The sequence below is a fragment of the Ursus arctos genome, unplaced genomic scaffold, assembly GCF_023065955.2.
Source record: "Ursus arctos isolate Adak ecotype North America unplaced genomic scaffold, UrsArc2.0 scaffold_28, whole genome shotgun sequence".
Classification (NCBI taxonomy): Eukaryota; Metazoa; Chordata; class Mammalia; order Carnivora; family Ursidae; genus Ursus; species Ursus arctos.
This window is the reverse complement of record NW_026622963.1, coordinates 18,347,148-18,369,790: the sequence shown is the minus strand read 5'-3', so window position 1 is coordinate 18,369,790 and position 22,643 is coordinate 18,347,148. Positions and strand designations below refer to the sequence as shown.

Genomic DNA, 22,643 nt, shown 5'->3' with positions numbered 1-22,643 from the left:
TAGAGCCTTTTTTGATGTTGTTCCATTTTTCTGGGATATTTCCTTGAGTTTATTTCCAGCTTTTCTGTGGAATTTTTGGGCAACAATACTCTCAATTTCTAAACACTATTTTTTGTTCTCTGAACTTCCTTTTGATGGTATCGTGTTTGCTTTATGCATGAATTTTATCTGAAATTTCTCTCAGAATACTAATTAGAATTTTTAGGTTGACATTCTCTTCTGTCTCCTGGCTTCACTCTTTTTCCTCTGGAGTAAGCTTTGTTTTGTTGCTCTTGGACTTTTCCCTTTCATGCTGCTGGTTTTCCTTGGCCATCTGGCCATCCTTGGGTGTTTGTTTATATTTAAGGTTGATGGGCTCATTTGGGGTGGGTGGTGTGGATTTCCTCCTCCAGGCACAGGTGGGCCAGCTTCAAGGATGGCTATTGGCTTTAGGGCCAGAGTCGGGGAGGGAGGGGAAGGTAAAGGGTTGGAAGGGAGGCTGTGTGGCCACCCCAGGTGCCTGCCATAAGGGCTGCGTTCTGGGGTGCCAGGAGCTCCTGCTGGTTCTCTCTAAGCAGCTGATGTCTTTTTTTTTTTGTGTGTGTGTGTGTGTGTGTGTGTGTGTGTGTGTGTGTGTGGTTCAGAGTTTGCCTGGGTAAATGCTGACCTGTTCCTTGCTCTGAGCAAGGAATAGGAGGGAGGGAGGGGGTGAGGTCCTGACTGCAGCCTGCATTTGTCACCTCCCTCTCATGGAGTGTTTTGAGTAGCCACCCTTGTCAGTCTCCGTGCTTGAGTCTGCAAGAGCCTGTTGGAGTCTCCTGTTTGCTGGCTGTTGCCTTTTGGCCACATTGGAACTTCTGTAAGAGAAGGGACAACAAGAGAAGGAAATTACCTGGTCTGGGCTCCTCATGTTATAGATGATGAAACTGAGGAGGGTGTCAGGAGGGTGGTAGGGCACTTGCATTCGGGAGTTGTCTTTTGGCCCTGCCAGGTGTAGGGCTCTGAGGTGTGGCTCCCCTAGGGCCGGTGTGGGGCAGCTGGACTTGCGCAGGCCTGCCAGTCCTTCCTGGCCCTAGCCCCTTTACTCCTGGTTGCCAATCTTTGATCCTGAAGATGGGCCTGAGCTCCCCACAGGCCAGGGCCAGGGGGCCTGCACAGGCTGGTGGGTGCCATCACCAGGGGCCCTAGGCCCTGCAGCCACATTACCTGAGATGCTGCCATCTCATCCTGGGAGATGTCTGCTGCCTTCCTTGGGTACCAGCAGGTGGGCACTGGCAGGGCACACCTTTGCCCTGATGGGTTTGTCATAGAGGCGGGCGGGGAGGCAGCTAGGGGTGGGGAGGAGCGGGCTGCGTGGAGGGCAGGGCCAGGAGCGGGACTGACGCTCTGCCCTGTCGCCCGCAGGTGAGAGGCCCTTCGCCTGCAGCTGGCAGGACTGCAACAAGAAGTTCGCGCGCTCCGACGAGCTGGCCCGGCACTACCGCACGCACACGGGCGAGAAGAAGTTCAGCTGCCCCATCTGCGAGAAGCGCTTCATGCGCAGCGACCACCTGACGAAGCACGCGCGCCGCCACGCCAACTTCCACCCGGGCATGCTGCAGCGGCGCAGCGGGGGCTCGCGGACCGGCTCCCTCAGCGACTACAGCCGCTCGGACGCCAGCAGCCCCACCATCAGCCCGGCCAGCTCGCCCTGAGCCCGGTGCTGCCCGCCCGCAGCAGCACAGCCCCGCCCGCCCCTCCGCGGGCGCCCCGCCCCAACCCAACCCGCCCCGCCCCGCCCCGCCCCGCCCCGGGGCTGGCCGAGGACCCTCCGCCCCCACTACAGCCATGAGCAGATATGCTCGCCCTTCCTCTCGTGATGCAGCGTCTTTTCCTTTTGTAATAAGAAAGAAGAGAGAACTTTATGAAGTCAGTAACAACAACACAACAAACGATTTCTTCACCTCAGGTGTCAAAGTAAATTTGTAAAAAAAACAAAAAATTTTCAAAAAACACCATCCACAAATTGCACAATAGACATACCCACAAAGGTGAGATTCAGTGGTATTGACCCCCCCCCTTTCTCAGGGATGGACATGTTCCACGAGGTCAGTGAGGACACCCCTTTCCTGCCGCCTTACTCTGTACATAGATTTGCACTCTGGAGTTTCTGTTAGGTTCTGGAACACACTGGGGACAAAGGAGACGAAACAGTGCAGGTGGGCTCAGCATCCAGCCTGTGGGTCAGTCGATCGGTCAGTTCTGAGCGGACACGGTCACTGACATTTGCTTCCAGGCCAGATTCCCAAGCAGGGGGCCTCCCAGCCGCCAGCCTCTTCCCCAGCAGCCCCGCCGGGCTCAGGACATAGATGATTCAGAGGGATGCCTTAAGCTGTACGGGGCAAAAGAAGCACTCCACCTGGGAAGACCACGGAGGCGCCCGCCTCGGGCGTGGCCCTGCCCATCTCCCTCCGCCCACCTCCAGGAGCCTTTCTCTGGGCCTCTCAGAGCACTGGAAGCAGAGACCCGAGCCCTGCTTGATCAGCCCACTGCACCATCTGAAGTCCGATGCGACAGGGCCCGGGCCACGTTTGCCCAGGCCTCGGCCTGCCTGAGATATGTGCCCCGCATAGGGACACCTGATCGTCTGTGTCCTGCGGAAGGCACCTGGGGACCTCTCACTCTATCATGTTTTCTGACTGGAAAACAGAGCCTGGGAATCCCCGTCTTCTTCAAAGATGTCTGAAAGTGTCTTTGGTGCCTCCAGTTCCCATGTTCTCCTGGACCGGCCCTGCTGTCAAGACACCTTTATTTGAAACCGTGGGGAAGGTTGTTGGGCCACCTTGCCAGAGGCCCAGTGTGTATGGCCATGCACGTGGCAGCGCTCGGTGCTTCACAGAGACAGTTCTGTAGCAAGAGACCGGAACATTGTGACTTGGAACTTTTTGGGAGTGGTAAAGCAGATGTTATGGGAAGTGCTGTCGGAGAATGTGCATTCTGTTTCCTCCCCAGGGAACACCAGACAGAAAGTTGTGGGAAATACTTTGCTCAGACCCACCGTGTTCCCAGCTTGGAATTAGCAAACCTCCAGCTTCTCCATGAGCTTTGCACCCCCTGGACTTCTCCCTTTCCCTCCCATCTCTCCCCTCCTGCCTGGGAGGGCCCAGCCCACACCTGCCCGTGGCGCATTAGGGCTTCGGGGGCTCCATCGCCAGCGTTCTCCTGCCAGGAGAGGAAGAGCAGAGAGCTGAGCAGTTTCTCCTGGAGCCCCGGCCTGGCAGGGCAGTCGGGCTGGGCTCCAGCGTGCTGCTCTTCTGCAGACATTTGGAGGTTCCACCTCAGTGCTGCTGCCCAGGCACCTCCCTTCCCTTCTTCCTGAGAGTGGGGGCATGTAAATACAAGCCCCCAGGACAGTGCGTGCGTGTGTGTGTGCGCGTGTGTGTATGTGTGTGTGTGTGTGTTGGGGTGGGGGTGTGGGTTTGGGGTGGATTTGGGGTATCTTGCAGAGACCTCTGCTCATTTTGCTGAGGAGGAATGACCCTTGGGACCTCAGAGGGCTGTAGATGGGCTTCCTGGGCCCAGAGTGCCTTGGTTGTGGCCATTCTGCTTCTACCCCCACCATATCATGGCATGGGGTGCAGCACAGAGAAGCCCCAGAGACCCAGGCCTGGCTGGTGCTCACAGCCCTTGGCCGCAGCTTTGGGCCAGCACCCTCTGTCCATAGTGACCACAAGGGCAGCAGTCTGCTGTCTGCTCACTTGGGTACCCCTTTCTAACTCTAGTATGTGTCATCTGGGGTCGGCCAGTGGCATGGTGGTGGCTTCTGAGTAGCATGTTAGGTACCAAGTTGGGCAGTAGCATTGTTCTTGTTATGGGTGGAAGCCAAGCAGGGCCAGGGGGTCAAGTGCAGAGTTGATTGCCCTGGCTGCCGTGCCCCATTTGGGCAGCATGACAGCCCTGCTTGCATTTGGTCTGGGGGAGAGGGTGGAAGATCCTATAGAGACCTGGACAGAAGAGCGCCCTGAGTGCTTGGGGTGAAAGATCTTCATGCCCAGTTCCAAAGCGAGGCCCCTCCCAAAGTTGTTTCTGTGTGAGGCATAGAAAGCCACACTCTGAATACATTTCATGTCTCAGGAACTCACATTCCAGGTTCAGGAATTTTATTCCAAAGTCCTTTGGTGTGCTCACCGTCCACGGGTCCCCGAAGGCAGGGAGAGGGAGCTGTGTGTCTCTGGGAGGCCACACAGTGCTATCCCCTTGAGGAGCCAGGAGTCTCCTTGTGATCTGCCCACTGGCATCTCAGAAGGAGGTTTTCTAACCCCACATCTGTCTGCACATAGGAAGGGGAGTAAGGACTCTAAACCCAGTCATCTTGGAATAAAAGAAGAGCTGGTTTGTTTTAGAGGCGGGGTGGGGGGTGGGGGAGGGAAAGCGGGTGTTTGCTGTTTCCAAAGAGAGCACTTAATTTAATTTTTCCTCTAAATGACCCAGGGCTGTTCCGTCTGATAGATGGAAGGGTAACATTGCCTTAAAACAGAAATATGCAGGCATTGGCTATTTTTGGCAAATGAGTGTGTCTTCATTCCCAAAGCGGTTCTGGTCTAATGGCAGGGTGCGGTCCTTCCGCTATGGGCCTGGCCTGGGAGATGGGGCACTGCTCTGCTGACTTAGGGCACCTGGAGGGAATTCCCACCTGGCATCCCTGGGCACTTGGCCTGGGGCTCCGGTCGGACCATCCTGACTCATCTGGGGCTAAAATTCATCTCACTTGAAGGGTGGGAAAAATCCATGAACCTCAGGTGAGGTTTAAATGGGCTCTCACTGGCATCTCATCATCATGAAATGAGTGCTCGTGGAAAGGGGCAGTGGGCCTTGGAAAGCCACTCCCTGGGGCGCCCACTGGAAGTAGTTACATGGGGCAGACCCTCCTGAAACAGCCTGCATTTTCTTCTAAGATGTAGAATGTCTTCCCAGCCTGGGTCTATTTCAGGGTCTTTCATTTTTCTGGTTTATGGCCATGCTTGCTGGCTTCAGTGTGATTGAAGAACCCATAGGACTCCTAGACATAATAGTGAAAACTCAAACCTTTATTTTGTAGCAGACTTGTTCTCACAGGCCAAGGGGGCAGAGATCTCAAAATGAGGGTTGCCTGAACAAAGAATTTCCTCCAAAAAGTCCTAAAAGTGACCCTGGACTCAAACCATCAGGGGGCTGGTGTTTAGCTCACATCCCAAATAAGAACGCCCCTGTTTGTGTCAGCCGTGTTAGGACATCAGTTTTTGGCTCCCCGTATGCCCACGGAATCCTACAGCCTTCCAGAAAGAAACAGATGAACACAGCCGTTTCCACAAAGGGCCCGGGGGCCCTCTTCTGTAGGGTGCTATGTAGGAACAGGCAGCGATGCCCTTGATGGGAATGTAGTCCTGGAGGTGCCCTACCTGCATCCCACCAAACCCCCACGTACGGCACTTGAGGTGCAGGACACCACCCACCCTTTATTCTGAGGCCATGCAACCGGGCAGGTGCAGGATTCGCCACGGTGCAGCCTCCAGGTGCAAACATCAGTGAGACTGGGGTCCCCAGATCTCACCGTGCCCTGGGTCACAGCTCAGACCAGTGGGGAGTGACTCGGAGATAGGAACAGACAGGCCACAGGTGGCCCCCAGCCCACCTGTTGGGAGATGAAGAGAGGGCCGGTGGCTTTCTCTGGTCCCAAGTGAAGTGCGGCAGAACTGGGGTCTCCAGTCGAGCTCTCTGCTGCCCGGCCCAGAGTCTGCAAAAGACCCAGCCTCCTTTTGCCAGAAGCAGGTGCTAAGGTGGACGGCACAGGGTCATAGCACTCCCCAGGGACTTAACACCCGTGGTCTCAGCGAGCAGGAGTGCTACCTAACAAGAAAGCATGATCTGAGCAATAGCATCCCTTGTCATTTGACTCCTGGTTTGGGGTGTTTACAAGGCTACCTGATTATTTTGACTTGTGACAGATATCACTGATTTTTTTTTTTTAAAGACATTTTTAAAAAACTGTTCAGTCAAAAACAGTGCTGGAAGGTTTAAAGGGTCTGATGTAGCGGTCACATCAAAAACAGTAAGAGATGTTTTGTCGGTCACCCACATCTTTTGCTACCCAAAGATTCCTTATGTGATTCTGGTGACCATATTTTCCAAAGGTAAAATCAAGGATGTGGGCTGACACCTTCTGAACGCAGGGTTGCCCTGGGAGGAGCCAGCTCCTATGACTTATATTCCCGATTCTGAGGCTCAGTTTCAAAGGGTTGTCCAAGACACATTCCAGAGAATTTTGTACCAGAATTTGGATGCGCAATCCAGCTTACTACTGATAAATGCCTGAACATCATTTTGGGTGAGGCCTTCCCCCACCCACTGTCCTGTCCCTCACTGGTGTGAAGATTGGATTTGTGGGAGCTTCGAGCCCTGGATCCATGAGGGCAGAGGGGCCATACTTGGTTTCTTCTGACCCCCGTAGCAATGTCAGACTTGGAGTGCGGCCGGCTGGCCCTGTCCAGCCTCTCCCCTTCTCATGCAGCTTTAAAACCTTACTACTTTTATTTAAAGATGAACAGGATGGGAGGGGAGTGGGCCACATGAGCAGCTTTCTCCCAGGGCTCAGGGGCATTTTCTTAGTGACGTGTTGACAGGATGCTGTACATGCTCATTTAGAAACCCAAGTATGTGAGCTGAATGCCTGCAAGACGACCACAGGTCTGGCCGAGGGTTCTCCCTCCCACCCAGAGCACAAGCACTGGGTGTACCAGCCGGATCCCTTCCCAGCGCGGCTCAGACGCCACTTGGGGAGTGGTGTGGCGGCCATTCCTGGGTCAGGGTGCCTGTGTGTGGGTGGGTGGCTTCGCTCCCGAGTCCCACCCCTGGAGAGCCCGTGTGCCTAGTGCCGAGGATCCCAAGGGCTCAACGGCGTCAGCACGAGCTATGCATTGTGGGGCGTGGGGCTTGCTGTGTTCCCACATAACCGGGAATACCTTGTGTGGGTGTGTTGGGTGCATGAGTCAGCCACCCCCAGACCCACACAAATGACCCCTTCCCCATCCAAAGCCATTGATGGAGCATCTCTGGAATTGTTTGCCAAAATCCCAAGGCAGAATCCAAGGGTCCAAGACCATTTCCATGGAGCACACATTTTCCTTTTCTGTAGGAACTTTTTTTTTTTTTTCTTTTTAACCAGCACCACACCATGCTTCCGAAGGCCACGTTTCATCTTTCCTGGATCACTACAGTGAAGTATTACAGTTGTACAGTTCCCAATCTGGCCTTGGCTTGCTCGGATAAAACTTTGTATGTATTTTGTATGGCATAGATTCTATATTGTAATGATGTCCTATGCAAAAAGAAAAAATAACTAAATTGTAAATTTTATTGTTTTAACGTGTATGCATGTTTAGTGACGTTTACATTTTGAAATAAAATTTATGATTCATTATTTTATTTGCCAGAGCTGTTTCCTTGGAGAGGCCCAGGGTGGAGGCGGGGGGCAGCCAAAGTGGACCAACTCCAGCAGCTATATATAATTGGCTGAGGGGGCAGAAACCAGCCTAGAACTTGGTAGGCCTTTTACAGAATAGAAGGTTTTGCAGAGAGTGGGTGCCCCCTGCCTATCCCCTCCCACCTGCTCAGCAGATTTCAGCTTGTCACGTTCCCGCCCCTCAGCTCTTCTCCCTTCCCACCCCGTACCACCCAAAAGCTCAACCTGACAGTTCCATCCCCAAGAGTATCAAGGAGAAAGGCGGGCCCTCAGGGAGGCAGTGAATATGGATTTCTGAGCGGGACATAGTGATTGTCCCTAGAACTCCCTGTAAACACCTGAACTTCCTCTCCCCAGGCAGCAGCCCCATTTCTCCACCCCAGTCGCCCTCAGACGTTCTGACAGCCCATCAGACCACACTGTCACTCAGCCAGATCCTGCCTGCTCCCCTTGTCTCTCTGCCCAGAGTCCACAGAATGACCTGTTGCAGCCACTGAAGTCCCCGAGGGTGGCTGGGGGCACTGACCCCAAAACTGTCTGCCACAAATGCCAGCCTGGAGCCATGGGGACAGGTCTTGGGGTGGGGGCTGGGGCCTGGCATGGTATGTGTTGACGCCAGAGCTCATTTAAGTCTCCTGGGATCATTAGGCACCCTGGCTGCTCCCCCAGACAGCATTTCCGCAGCAGGCAGTGTAAAGCCTGTAGCTAGTGGAAGAGATGGGTGACAGGGTCTGGCCCGAAGCTGGTGCCCACAGAACATTCTGTGGGGAGAAGCCCACAGCCAGGTGCAGAGCCAGGACTGCGTCCAGGACGGTGCGTGCTTCTCACATTATCCCCTATTGTTTAGAGAGCACATGAAGACATGGAGAAATGAATGTAAGAGTAATAAGAGCGACAAACGTTGGAGTGGGTCAGAGGTGATTTTTCCTAAACCGACATCTACACTGGCGGGCGTTTCCTGATGAAATCTTTTCTGTATCATAGATGAGGAGGAGGGGCCATGAAGTGAAGGCACGAGAACACACCCTGAACCGTCAGGAAAACGAGCACCCATTTTCAAACCAAAGTCTCTTGGTGCTGAGACGTGTGGAGCCCCGTCTGAGTTGGAGCATTTTCCCAGGACAGCCGTTGTTCTGCCTTCTCAGAGACCATTTCTTTCTGCTCAGGAACTCCCTGATCGCAGCAAGCCGGATGGAGCCACTTCCATAAATAGTTGTGTGTTGAGAGGATCCCAAATGCTTTAGAAATACTGACGGGGGCGGGGGGGGGGAGTGGGTGTGGGGGTGCAGCCATCCATCGTGACATCGCTGCTGAGGTTTGCGAGAAGTTTTGGGTTCCTGCTGGGGTTCCTTTCTAGAAGATGGGGGCCTGGCATTCAGGGAGACTCCATCTCAGGGCCGAGGAGTGTCCTGCGACCTTGAGAGGCACCCAGGAGTGTAGAAGGAAGAAAATGCTCAAGCAGTAAGTTTTGCTGGAGTTTAAAAAACATGAGTATCAGTGCGTGTGGCATACACATAACACATAAGCAGTGTGTGGGGGGAGGGTCTGCGGTAATAGGATATCACAACTGAGCAGGGACTGGGTGTTACAGAGTGGTCAGCCCCCAGACGCTCCTTGCCTAACACCCCCCACATTTTTTATCAGGACCTTGCATTACGGAGTCCAACTTGGGGCAGTTAGGTGAAGTATGCCCTGTCGGGAAGGGTTTGCACAGAGATAGGAATGTAGTAGTTAATTTATTGGATAACAGAGGATTCAAAATGGTGTCAACAGGCCAGTAGGATGACAGCAAGCCCCTGGCCATAGCTGACCAGACGAAGCGTGCCTGTACCAGATGAGGCCGACCCATTTTACTGCATCGAGTCTGGAGGAGACCCAGCCCATGGCTGGCTGCTGCTGACCCACAGCAGGTCACCGGGGGACACAGGGAGTGCTGGCTTTGAGCGGGTGGGGGGTGGCATGTGGTTGAGAGAGTGTCAGAGGGCAGAGGCTGGCCAGGGCTCACAGACGGCAGGAGCTTCCCATCATTTGGCAGCGGTCTGCAAGCAGTGAGCACCCCTTTGCTGGAGGTATTCAAGCAGAGGCTGAAATGCTACCTGCCACAAATGCCCCAGAGGGATTCTGGCTGGGAGCCTGGTTAATAGGCAAAACTAAGGGCACAGTATTTTCCAGGGGGACCCACTGGGACACAATCCTCTGAAACAATCTCTTTATGGCCTTGTCAGTCATGTTGGGGGTGTGGCTGGTGTTTGATGGGTTGGGCTTAATGACGGGTTAGACTGTGTAGTTCATTTTGGGGACATGGGTGGCTCAGTAGCCCTAATCAAACCTCATGCATCCCATGGTAAAATTCCTGCCATTAGGGGTGCCTGGGTGGCTCAGTCGGTTAAGTGCCTACCTTCGGCTCAGGCCATGATCCCAGCGTCCTGGGATCGAGCTCCCCTAGGGGTTCCTTGCTCAGCATTGAGTCTGTTTCTCCCTCTCCCTCTGCCCCTCTTCCTGCTTGTGCTCACGCTCTTTCTTCCTTTCTCTCTCCAAATTAATAAAATCTTTTCAAAAAATAAAAATAAAATGAGTAATCTGACCATTAAAAAAGAAGAAGAAGAAGTGATTGGTCCTCTTAAGAATCGCAGCCCCGCTGACCTGCGGAGGCAGGCAGGGCCCTCACTCAGAGCGAAGGTGCGACTCTGCACCGCACACAAGCACCCCAGCGCTGGGTTCCAAGCACGCCGCCCAGCAGCCCTGGAGAGGTCCTTCTCTGAGCCTCGCCTTCCGCACTGGGGAAACAGGCTTGGCCGGGGGCCACGCACGCTTGTTGTGAAGTTCGCACGGAGCTACCAGATGTCAGGCGCCAAGTCAGCGGGAACTGTGTCTGTGCCCAGACACCCGGCTCCCCCGGGTCTGGCCTCTGCTCCCGCTCGCAGCCGCCAAGATGACCCAGTCACAAGCAGTTGGGAGGCTCAGTCCTCCCATCAGGGCCCTCCACGCAGCCAAGCCGATCCCTTTCCCCACGGAAGGCTCCTACGCAGTCGTGACAGCCCGCTCCCCGCACCCGAGGCGGATGGCTGTCCGTGAGCCTCATTCACCCGCGAGGCTCGGTGGTGGTGAGTCTGCTTCTCTGCCCCTGTCCCCGTCCTAGTGTCTTCTGCTCCCAGCCTCCCCACGGGCAGGGAGGCGTTTGTTAATTCCCCAGGTGCACTGGATGAGTAGCAGCAACAAATAACACTCTGATTTGCATAATTAATAGGCTTCCTCCTCAGAGGCGTCATCAGCACGCAGAGCCACCGCACGAGGTCTGCTCATTGATCCGTCATTGCTTTCAGAAAATGGTTGCTGACGGCTGGCTCTGATACAAGGAAGCTGCGCGCTGTCTTTGGTCTGTCTCCTGCCCTTTCTAACTACGAGCACATTCTGGAAGGTTAGCGGAGACAGATCCGAGGGCGGCCCCATCCAGGCCTCTGCGGCTCTCTCCCACCCCTGGTTCAGGGAATTTCTTACATGAACTTTTCACCTTGGACAGGAAGACCAGCTGCTAATGCTTGAACCTCTAGTGTAATGGAAACACAAACCCCACATGGGGGAGAGTGGGTGCCTCTGGTGTGGAGGGACACAAGGCCAAGGGCAGCCCTGAGCGGCTCCGCGGGGGTGGGGGCGGTTGGAGGGGTGGTCAAAACTCGCGCTTCCCGGGGCGCCTGGGTGGCGCAGTTGGTTCAGCTCCAGACTCCTGATTTCAGCTCAGGACGTGATCTCAGGGTTGTGGGATCGAGCCCCGTGTCGGGCTCAGCACTGGGTGTGGCGCCTGCTTAGGATTCTCTCTCCCTCTCCCTCTGCCCTTCCCTCCTCTGCTCTCTCTCCCTCTCTTAAAAAAAAAACACGCAAAGAAACAAAAGCCACCTCACACCTCCATTACATATATTCTTGTGAATGCAGAAAATATTAAATAATAAAACACTTAAAATTGTCTGTTAAAAAACCCAAAACGTTTAAAATAGTGTGAATAGGGATGGGTGTAACATCCACGGTTTCCAGTATCCAATATATTAAGTAAAAAAGGCAGGTAATAAAACAGTTTGAGAAGCATAATCACATGTTATTTAAAAATTTTTCTCTATAGCTATATGATTGTGCTTATGTATATATGCATAAAAGAATTCCTGGTAGAAGACAAAACCCAAGCAGTTTTATCTGTAAGTAGTGGAAATTACATATTATTTTTATTTACTTATTTTTGTTTATTTTTTAAGTTTTCAAAACTACCCAGGTATAACTTTTAATTAAAAACCACGATAGCACTTTTGTGAGGCTAAGAGCTTTTCTAGTTAAGCTGGGAACCCACCTCCCACCCCCAGCCCCTCAGGAGATGTGCACTGGCGTCCATGACTGTGCCCTTAGGGAGAGCAAAACCCAGACACACCCCAAAGGCACCTAAACACGCAGCAGCACCGTGAGGAGGGACATGCCCAGGGGCTGCCTGCCCATTGGAGCAAAGGTGCAATGCAGAACCGAGCGCATCAGCCTTAGACCATCCCGAAACAGTGCTGCATAAAGAAAGCAAGCTGCAAACAGGAAGCCCTGCCATAGAGCTACACGCTTGTGAGCTGGAAAACACGGGGCAATGCAGTGCGTTCCTCACGCATCCATCCCCCTGAGCCAAGTGTGCGGAAGTCGGGGCTCGGAGCTCAGAGGCCTTCACCTGCTAGGTGGTGGGAGCTGTGGGGGTTGTTTATTCCTTCTCTGTATTTGCTCTAGCTGTGAAATGTTCGACAATCTTACATGATCCAGGGATTTGGTTCCTGCATCTGGGCTCGTCCAGGCAGCCTGCGGGCCATCCTTGCCATGTGCAGCCCGAAGTGTACTGTGATGGCTTCAGGCTGTCCCCTGCATTGGGCAAAGCCTGGCACCAGGAGCATGGCCGCTGGCTGGGACATAAGCTGTGCATCACAAGAAATAAAAATAGACCTGCTCCAGCCGAGGGAAGTCAGGGGGAGGGGTGGGCAAGCTCCTTGCTGGGAAGCCTCTGAAAGGAGCGGAGTGTTCACTGATCCGAGACTATGGAGCGATGCCGGCACTGAGCATGGCGAAGGGTCCCAGTTACCTGCTCTGGTACCTGGAGGCCCATCTGGGGGCGGGGAGGGGGGGGACTCGTTTTTCCTCACTCCGCCTGGCACTGTACCCTGAGGTAAAGTCTTGAAACTTTTCCTTTTCCTTCCTGTATACAGGTAGAGTAAGGAAGGCATGCTCTGTATACATTTGGTGAAGGATGTAAAACTAACTGAGAAAGTGCCAGTGAAATGCTTTACAAAGTAAAACAGCAAAATATGTTTACTTTGCTTTATGGAGTGTTGAGTCATGGTGTTCAAGGACTTTGGAAGCAATTCAATCATTGGTTTCATTTTTAACATTTGCGAATTTTAATCAAAGCAATACATGCGAACAAGGTTAAAAAAACAAATACCAGAAAACCTAGTGATAAAATAATCTCTCTCCTCCTGCTCCCCACCCCCACCCCAAAGTTCCACCACCCCAGGCCTAACCCTTTTCTTTTTATCATTTCTCTTTCTAAATATCTTGTTAAAAGTTATTCCCTTAAGCCTCATTGAAATGCTTGTCTGTTCTCCTATTTTGCGATTTGCGAGCATTTGATAAAATATACTGGCTTCCTGATACGGAAGAGGATTGATTAATTCATCTATCCACCCTGTGCTTTCATGACGAGGAATGTTTGAGCTCTGGAGGTTCCCTTTGAAGCTTTACAAACTGCTGTTCCTCTCGTGGATGCCACCCCCCCTTTGGCCCATGTCTCTACTTCCCTTTCCAGAAAGTGAGGGTCCCACAGCCCTTGCCATCCACCACCCACCCCCCTCCCTCCAGCTGCCCCTCAGTCATGTACTCTTGCAAACTTTGTGCAGTAAATGTGGATTCAAGTGGCACAGTAGCAGGTGCCTCTACCCGCCAGGGCCGTAAGCATTTTGGTGACACACCTGTCACTCACTGCACAGCCAGGCCCTGGGCTAAGGGACATTTCCTTCTCTGTGAGCCTACAGAAAGATATTCTTAGCATCCAGGGCAAATTGGGTGAACACATTTTATTCCACCAGTAGCTTAAAATCATATCTCATTTTAGTTTGCTTTATATCTGAAACTTAGTTTTATTATATACATTTTTTTTGTCTCTGTAGCTTTTAATCCCCTTTCTTCCTTTTTGGTAACAAACTAACAAGGTGCCTCTGCCATAGCCTCAATTTTACCACTGTTGTGTTTCCAAGGCTTCTCCCCAGCGCTGTCCCTGCTCCTGCCCGGTCTGGCTGCTTGCGCCTTGGCTCCGCACAGCTGTTACCCTGGGACTCCCTCTGCTGCCCCTGGGAGGGTCACTCTGAAGCGCCAATGTCATGTCTCTCTATTTCTTCATTTTCTTTCTCACTGTGCTGCAATATATCCTCAAGTTAACTGTCCAAGAAAGGATGTGTGTGAAGCATATATATGTATTTTTGCACCCTTGAAGGTGTGAAGATATCTTTATTCTGTCTCATACTTTGAGTGATAATTTGGCCAAGTATGGAAAACTAGGTTCAAAATTACCTCCTGAGTGTCTTATGTCCGTTGCTACTCATGGGAAGTCTGAGCCACTGTGAATCTCACTTTTTTTGCAGCAAATATTTTACTTTTACTGCCTTTGAAATCTTTCGAGCTTTTCTTACTCCCTGTTGTTCTGCACTTTCAAGCAGGTATTTCTAAGGGCAGGTCACTTTTCCTTCATCCCTCACCCCATGTGTCTCTTTAGAACTGGAGATGTTTTCTTCACTGTTTTATTGCTAATTTTCCTCCCTTCATGGTCTCTCCTTTTTTGTTTCATATTAGTGGAAGATAGACTTACAGAGTCAACCTTCTGTATCTCTTATCTCTACTTTCACTTCTTCTGTCCTGGATTATCCTCCTATTACCTTCCCTCATCTCCTGGTCTGCTCCCTGAGCTGGAACAGGCTTCTTTTTTTTTTTTTTTTTTAAGATTTTATTTATTTATTTGACAGAGAGAGCCAGCCAGCGAGAGAGGGAACACAAGCAGGGGGATTGGGAGAGGCGCCCCTGGAACAGGCTTCTTTACTCAAATCTCACACATCCTCTAAGACACAGGCCACACTCCTGTCCTTTTCCAGCCTGCCCTGGCATCCCTGTCCCCAGGTAGTGCCCCTCAGCGGGAAGCACCCTGTCCTGACCCTTACTAGGCTGCCCAAGCAGGAAAAGTTGCCAGTCTCCACTGCATAAGCCTTCTCTACCAAGTGGAGGGCTGTGGGGCTGTGGGGTGGGTCTGTGGGTGGGCCTGTGGGGGACGGTGGGCGGAGCTGTGGGTGAGGCTGTGGGCAGGGCTGTGCAGCCTGTGGGGCTGTGGGCGGGGCTGCGAGGGCTGTGGGAGGAGCTGTGGGTGAAGCTGTGGGCAGGGCTGTGGGCGGAGCTGCGGGGCTCTGGGCAGGGCTCTGGGGGAGGCTGTGGGGTGAGGCTGTGGGACACTGCACTGTCCAGGGCTTCAGGGGCTCCTAGAAACATTCAGGGAGAGGGAATAAGAGGAGTGGGAAGGGCGGGGGGTGGGGAGAGGGGCCAGGCGGGGCAGCCCTCCTTGCTTCCCAAGGCTCCGAATAAATTCCTGAAATTCAAGAACTTGTTCCACTGAGAGGGTTTTCTATAGAAGCCAGGAAGGCTCGGGATTCCTGTGTGGACTGACAGGTGTGAAACAGCACGTGTGACAGCAGGGCTAGGTGCAGGGGGCTTCTTCGCGGAGGCTGGTGTGCTCATATCCGGTCTCTCCCTCTAAACCAGACCCGCCGTCGCTGTGCACCCCTCCCAGGCTCTGTATCCCTTCAGAGCTCCACTCAGCTCCACCAGAGACGACGGGCCCGTATTCTGTCTCAGGCTCCCGCCACACCGTGGGCCCTCCCACAGCCGACGTTCACGCAGGCACCCACCGCGTCTACACCTACGTCTGAATCCTCCGGCTGCAACCAGTGTCCCCGGGAGTGCCCCAGTCCCCCCTCTTCCAGACCAGGGCCAGGCGTTGCCCTTCGCGTCACAGGAAGCCCGTTTCGGCTTCCGAGCTCAGTTCCCGCCCAAGGATTTTTTTGTAATTTTAAGGTGCTTTTTACTCGCATGAGCTCATTTAATGCTGCTGCGGATCCCCAGAGAGAGGGAGAGGAGACTCCATATCCTCATTTACACAAGGCCCACTGAGGCTCTGCAGGCCACGTGGGGGCTGTGGCCACAGCCAGTCAGGAGCTGAGCCTGGAGCCCTCTCCAGGTCTTGCCTGGCTGCATCCACGAGGCCAGTAGCCCCAGCCTTCACTCCTGCCCCCATTCTGTACCCAGAATCCCCTGGTTTCTCTTGTCCAAGACCACATGTAAACCTTTGTTCTCCACCTACTGGAGAGGTCTGCAGGGGTGTCCCAGTGGCTCTGTCTCTTCTGCCCCCTCATGCCTGTCCTTTGGGGCCACTGCTGCTCTGCTTCATCCCATGGGGCTCTTTCCTCCATGTTCTGGAGTCCTTGAGGCCATAGTGTCCAGAGGACCCCCAAGGATATCTTGAGGAGGACCCATATAAGGGCCAGAAAGCAGAGTGGCTTGGGCAGGTGTCATTTTGGAAATTCGGTGAAGAGTCTACTCATGTTATTTTAACAGTGTGGGCTCTGCACGGACCCCACACATGGGTTAGGTGGGAACTGGGCCAAGAGCTCCATCTGGGGATCCACATGCATTTCATCTATTGCCCCTCTCACCACCCTCCCACCCCGCGAAGCTTCCGGAAGGTCTCTGCAGCAGACATAGGCTTAAGAGACATAACTCTGGAGACATGCCCAGGGCCCAGCTAGGCCCTGCTGCATATGGAGATGGATAGATGCAGATTCTGTTGGCCCCATCATCAACGTAAATCCTTCTCTGCTTGGCGGCACCTCCATGCTGCCACTTGGGCTCCAGACCCCATCGTCTCTTGCCTGGACCAAGACAGCAGCCACCACCAACAGGCCACATACAACTTACATCGCCACCCAGACCTTGCAGGAGTTTTACAAGTCTAGAGGCAGACGGATGGATCCTTTTCTGATCAGAACCTGAATATGGCTTCGGTTCCCACTCACACGGAGCCAGACCCTACTGACTTGGTTCCTGCCTCTCCCAGAACTCTGCCTCTCCTCTACCTTCCTGCCAGCCCCCACCCTGCTGGAATCACATGGGCTTCCTTGAAGAGTCTGGGGTATAGCAAGTGAACCTTTGACGTTTCGGACCCAGACATCAAGGTGTGCGCCTTGCGCTGTGCAGGTCTCTGCACAAATGCTCTTCATGAGAGGTGCACCCCTGCCCCGTCACTCTCGGCCCCTCCCAGAATCACTCCAGTGGTGGGATGTGCCTCCTAGGCTGTCACCACAGGCCCTTCCATGCGCCCTCTGTTCCTCCATCTGAAGACCCCTGCTCGCACCCCTACTCGTACCCCCCACTTTACGGTACTCAACCCCGCTGTGCTCTGCGGTGAGGCTGCAGCTGTTTCTCTCAAAGAGGAAAGAGGGGGCACCGTGCCAGGCGGCAGGCAGAGCTTCCCAGCCAGACATTGGTTTGCTTGGCCTTGAAGGTGAGGGTAATCATAATAAGAGCTCCCACTTAAATCATGGTCATTATGTCCCAGACACTGTTCCACGTCTTTGACCAGTATCAACTTGCCTGACTCCCACCACAGCCGGCTTACAGGTGAGAAGCCAGAGGCGGCAAGGAGCAGCTCCACAGCCCGAGGGCGAGGGCGGCAGCGCCCTCCCCCCCCCCCGACTGGGAGGGACCTGCGCAACACCCACCCACCAACCAGTGCTTACGCGCACTTGGCTCCCGGAATCCCCGCCCCCTCCTCCCCCGCCCCGTGAATCATCAGGACAGAGATGGAGGAGCAGGCAGGTATGGGTGTTCCAGGTGGTGTCTGTATATCCACACACATACACATACGTACACATATGTATACACTTCATTTACTTTTGCAAAAAGAAGTCCTGTGGACGTAGGCAGAGAAGATAGGAGAACAAGATTTCTTTGGGCACACATTTTTTGCTATAACAGCTTTATTGAGATATAATTTGTATATCATACATTTCACCCATTTCATGGATACAATTCAATGGATTTTGGTATATTTGGAGGGGCAACCATCCCCAGAGTCAATTTTAGAATATTTTCATCACCTTGAAACATACCCTTTACTTTCACTGCGCTGTTCTCCTTCCTGCCCCGCCCCCCCCAAGCCACCACTAGTCTACTTTCTGTGTCTATAGATTTGCCAATTCTGAATATTTCATGTAAATGGAACCATACAATACATGGCCTTTTGTGTCTGGTTTCTTTCAAATCACATAATCTTTTCAAAGCTCATCCATAGTATAGGGTCTATCAGTACTTCATTCCTTTTCATGGCTGATTAATAATCCATTGAACGGATATACTGCTTTTTTTAATCCATTCATCATTTGATGGACATTTGGGTTCTTTCTACTTTATGACTACCACGAGTGATGTTTCTTTGAACATTCATGTACATGTTTTTATGTGGACAGATGTCCATTTCCTTTGGGGTCTATACCGAGGAGTAGAATTGCTGGGTCACGTGGTAACACTATGTTTAACCATTGGGGGAATTGCCAGACTGTTTCCCATCTGCACCACTTTACATTTCCAGTTACTCCACATCCACAGCAACACTCGTTCTTGTCTGTCTCTGAACACAGTGGGGTGGGCGGGTGGGTGGGATTGTTGTGGGGAGGCTGGTTCTGGGGGTGTGCCCATGGCTGGGGCTTGCTCCCCCACACAGATTGGTACTGCGAATCCATGGAGCGGGGGCTGAGACACTCCTGTCTGAGCTGCTGTCCATGCTGCTGGACATCTGTGTGGGGTGTGCTGGGGCCACCAAACAGCACAGTCTACTTGAGGCCAATATGCTCTAGCTAGCGGGAAAGGTGGTCAGGGCACAGAGGACAACATTACCGAGCAGCAGCGGTCAGATGTCACCAGACTGGCCAACAGCCAGCCAGATGCCATTTAAGTACCTTGCTAACAGGGGCACCCGGGTGGCTCAATCGGTTAAGAGTCCAACTTTTGATCTCGGCTCAGGTCTTGATCTCAGGGTTATGAGTTCAAGCCCGGCGTTGGGCTCCACACTGGGCGTGAAGCCTACTTAAAAAGTAAATAAATAAATACCTGCTAACAGATTGAAGACCTGGAAAAGAATCCAAAACTGAATGAAGCAATACATAGACCAGCTGGATATGAGTGCGGAGCCAGGAGGGTGGGAACAGCAAACGTCTGTGAATAGAGACCGGAATTGACAGGTGACCCATGCCCGGGGATGTGATTAGGAAGGCTGGCCCTCTGCGGACTGAAGAAGGGATGTGCGGAGCAGCTGCGTGGCAGAGCTTGCCAGGCAGGTGGGCACCAGGCAAGGCCTCTCCTGACCGTAAACGCTCTGCCAGCCAAGAACACAACCCGACATTCCTTGGAAAGGTAACTCTCATATTATTTTGGATGACAACACTGTAGAACTGTCTATCCAAACGTCTACAAGAAGAAAACCCACAATTTTAACATTGTTTAAACATATGCTTTTGGCCTTTTCAGCATTTGTCCTGTTGAAGGTAATCTGGGCTGTTAGAGTCATAGGCTGACTTTCTAATTAGAATTTAAAGCCATAATTGAGTGATTAATTTAGGCTTGAGATTTTTAACTAGAGATCTAAGTTCTTATACAGTATTGAAATACTCAGAGAATGTGAGTCACCATATTTTAATGTATTAGATTTATAAAACAGTACTTAAGTACTCGGGAAGAGGTTGTTTTTTTTTTCATTGATACTATTGAATTACTCAAAATTGAATTAAAATTAAATGCACAAATGTAGTTTAATATGTTTAAAAGAGTGTAATTAACAAAATACGTGGATGGGCCAAACATAAATCAAAGCCCTTCCTCCACAAAGTGATGGTTCAATTTTTCTAGGCTCGTGTATAAAATAAGAAGTGTAGTAGGAGAATTTAAAAGCTTAAGAAAGAACTGGTCCTTTGTAGCTGAGACTTTGATAAATTGAATATTAATTAAAAAATTTTAAATACAATAAGCTCTGAATTTTATTTACAAAACGTACCCTTTGAAGATCTAAAACAAATCTCCTGTCGCATTGGAGTGAGGTAATGGGCTCCGGGGTTTTAGAGAATTCCTCCCACTGCTTTGGTACGTGGGGGCCCGGGAGGGTCCCAGGGTGAGCAGGGCCGCCCTGCCGCAGCATTGGCCCAAAGTAGTCTTGTCTACTGTGGTCAGTCCTAAATCTATCTCCACTGCAGCCTGAGGGACCATTGAAAAGTGTGACCCCCTGCTTAATCCCATGGGTGCTTTCCTCTCACCCTCAGAATAAAATCCCAGCTCTGCACACTGGTCCTGCTGCCCTCTCTGGCCATCTGTCCCCTGCTTCCCCTCCCCCACCATCCAGCCTCTCAGGCCTCCCATCTGTCCCTGGAATCACGGAGGCGCTGCCATCTAGACTATGCCAACTGCTCTGTGCTGCTGGTGCCTTCCTCCTCCTGCATTCACCAGCTCCTTCCCACCTTGCCTTTCCTGGGCAGGTGCCCCTGACCCCCAAGTCCGAGGGAGTCCCCTGTCCTGGTAGTCACTGTATCTTCTTTTCCTTTTCCTACTGCATAGCAGTTCCTGTCTCTTTTCTCTGATGTTTGTTGTGTCTTCCATGAGAATGTCGGGTGTATACAGATACCTCTTGGGTGCCTGAGGTGGTGTCCGATACATTACCAGGTGCCGGATACATATTCACCGAGTGCCCAAATGAATAAGGAATGTGTTGGGAAGCATCATTCTACAGGTGAGAAAACGGGAGCTCACAGACTCACTTGGCCAGTGTCACTCAGATCATAAGGAACAGAACTGGGATTGGAACAGGGGTCTCTCTGGCTCATGCACCCCCCTACATGCTCGGACTGGGGGCAGGGGCTGGGAAGGCAGGTGGATAGAGTATAAATTCGAGGGGGAATGGATTTCCCCTTAAGAGATAGAGAGCTTTGTCAGGAAGATCACAGAGAGAACAGGTGCTACTCTAAAGGGCAAGACAAGGAGATGTGTGAACTTGGCCCTGTAGGAGAGAAAGGACCCTGGTCTGTGGGTTAGAGGGGCAGAGGGCTTGGCCAGTGTGGGGGACAGGTGCAGTCCAATGGCGGGGCCCTTCCAATAGCTGGTTTGGCTCGGTACAGGGATGCAGAGAGGACAGGTGAGGCTGTGGGGCCGAGGAAAGGAGGTGCAGAGTTCCAGCCCTGAGATTTGGAGAGTGGGGCGAGGCAGTCCCTGGGGGCTCCTGCACCCTATGTAACTCAGCTCACACTGGCAGCCTGGGAGGCTGAGGGGCAGCAGGGCCAGCCCACCTCCCTCCATTGGTCGGGGGTCAGGACTGGGCCACGAAGGGCATCCCATTAGCACGGACTCTGTGAACTGGGACAGTACAGGGACAGTTAGGGTGCCCTGGCCGGCTCTGGTGGCTTTTTGGGGTACAGGCTGAGGTACCTTTCTGCCACTCCCACCTCCGTACTTCCTTTCTGTTCTTTTTCTCTCAGGCAGGCTGGGCTTGCACCCTGTTCTATTCTTTCCCTGCTCAGATGCTTGGCGCTGCCTTTGAAGAAAGCAGACCAGACCCTGAGGCAAATCTGTCACCCCTGGCCTCATTGGAAGGTGACATCAATGGGACAGGGGCTTCCAGCCTGTGAGCTGAGGAGGGGGTCCAACCTGCAAGCCTCCCACATGCCCCAGTCCCACCACTGCGGAGAGGGACATTCAGACAGAAGAGGAGTTCCAGGCATCAGCCACGGTGCAGTTTCTAGACAACAAGACGTGGGAGGAGCCCTGTGGAGGTATTTCTCTAGAGAAGCCCTTTGGGGCTGCTGGGCTCCTAGTCAGGAGAAACAAATGGAGAGAATCCCTGGGGGTGGCCATGTCTGAGGGGAGAAGAGGGAAGCCGTAAGCCAGGAGGGCTCACACCATAGCTGCCCCAGGCCCCTCTGGGGGGCGTGTTAAAACCCAGGGCTGGCTTCACCCCCAGAGTTTCTGATGCAGGAAGTCTGGGGAGGGCCGGGGTAGTTCCCATGTATGCTGCTGCTGTAGGTCTGACTGGATTCTGAGGACCATCACTATGGAGCAAGGCTGTGCCCCTTTGCTCTTTTCACTGAATGAGGAGAGAAGGAATGAGAGAAGATGGGTCAGGCCTTGTAGCCCGTTAGGTCCAATTTAGAACTTGATATGCCTCCTTGTTTTCTTAAAAGCCCCCAGGCCTGTGAGGGGTTGGGGGCTGCAGAGATGCAGGGACCTCAGGGAAGCACTTGGGTTTTCTGAGTGACTCCTGGTGGCCCCAAGGGAGGGGCCCTGTGTTTCGTGTGTTTGGCTCTGTCTCAGCCTGCCTGGGCCCTGCTGGGGGTGTGGATGAGACCCCGTCCCTGTCCTCCAAGCTTTGAAGGACACGGAGAGTGCACAGGCATCAAGGGACAGGCTGGGCTCTGGAGGTTTGAGCCAGCCCTGCCTGTGAGTGTGGCATCCTGTGCTGGGAAGGGAGGTGGGCCAGGTGACTGGATGGGGCAGGCCTTGTGTGCAGATGGACAGGCAGAATCTTGGTGGGTCATGAAGCCTTGGGGGAGAAGGTGGTGCAGGTGGCTCCCATGGGCCCAGTGGGTACCCGCCTTCTTCATGTCCTTATTTTTCCTTTGACTCTGCTGCAGGGGACAACCCCAGGGGTCATTTCCAGAGCAGCTTGAATTTGGCAAATTGACGGGGATGGGAGAGTGTGTCGAGCGAGGTCGGGGCTGGCGTGTTCAGGTTGGGCAGTGGTGCATTGGGGGCTGAGTGTGATTACCTGACCTGAAGCCCCTCGAAGCTGGCCCACCTGCCACCTGCCCAGCATTCTGACACGCTTGGGCCTGGGCCTGGCCTCCTCCCTCCCAGTAACTCCCATGCTGGCTGGGAGCCTGTGGGGCCCTGGTCCTCAGGGAGGGACGCTGGTCTCCCCAGCATGCCCCATCCTCCAGGCTTGTCTGTTCTGGGAAGTTCCTGGGTCTGGTTGCCCTTTTGGGCTGGGGCTGCTTCTTGCTTCCCAGCTCCGACAGTTGTTAGCAAGCCCCTTAACAACTCTGGG

At 53.0% G+C, this 22,643-nt stretch overlaps 1 protein-coding gene and 1 long non-coding RNA gene across 2 annotated transcripts in view; both read left to right on the top strand.

Annotated features, from left to right (window-relative positions):
• KLF13 (KLF transcription factor 13) overlaps positions 1 to 7,414 on the top strand; it is a 50,411-nt gene extending 42,997 nt beyond the window's left edge. The window contains exon 2 of the mRNA XM_026510315.4: positions 1,384 to 7,414. Within this exon, the coding sequence (XP_026366100.1) occupies positions 1,384 to 1,673 (290 nt within the window). The 3' untranslated portion in view covers positions 1,674 to 7,414. The remainder of the gene's footprint in view (positions 1 to 1,383) is intronic.
• Positions 7,415 to 10,358: 2,944 nt separating this feature from the next.
• Positions 10,359 to 22,643, top strand: part of LOC130541967 (uncharacterized) — a 52,263-nt gene continuing 39,978 nt past the window's right edge. The window contains exon 1 of the long non-coding RNA XR_008956130.1: positions 10,359 to 10,560. This is a non-coding gene — a long non-coding RNA (uncharacterized LOC130541967). The remainder of the gene's footprint in view (positions 10,561 to 22,643) is intronic.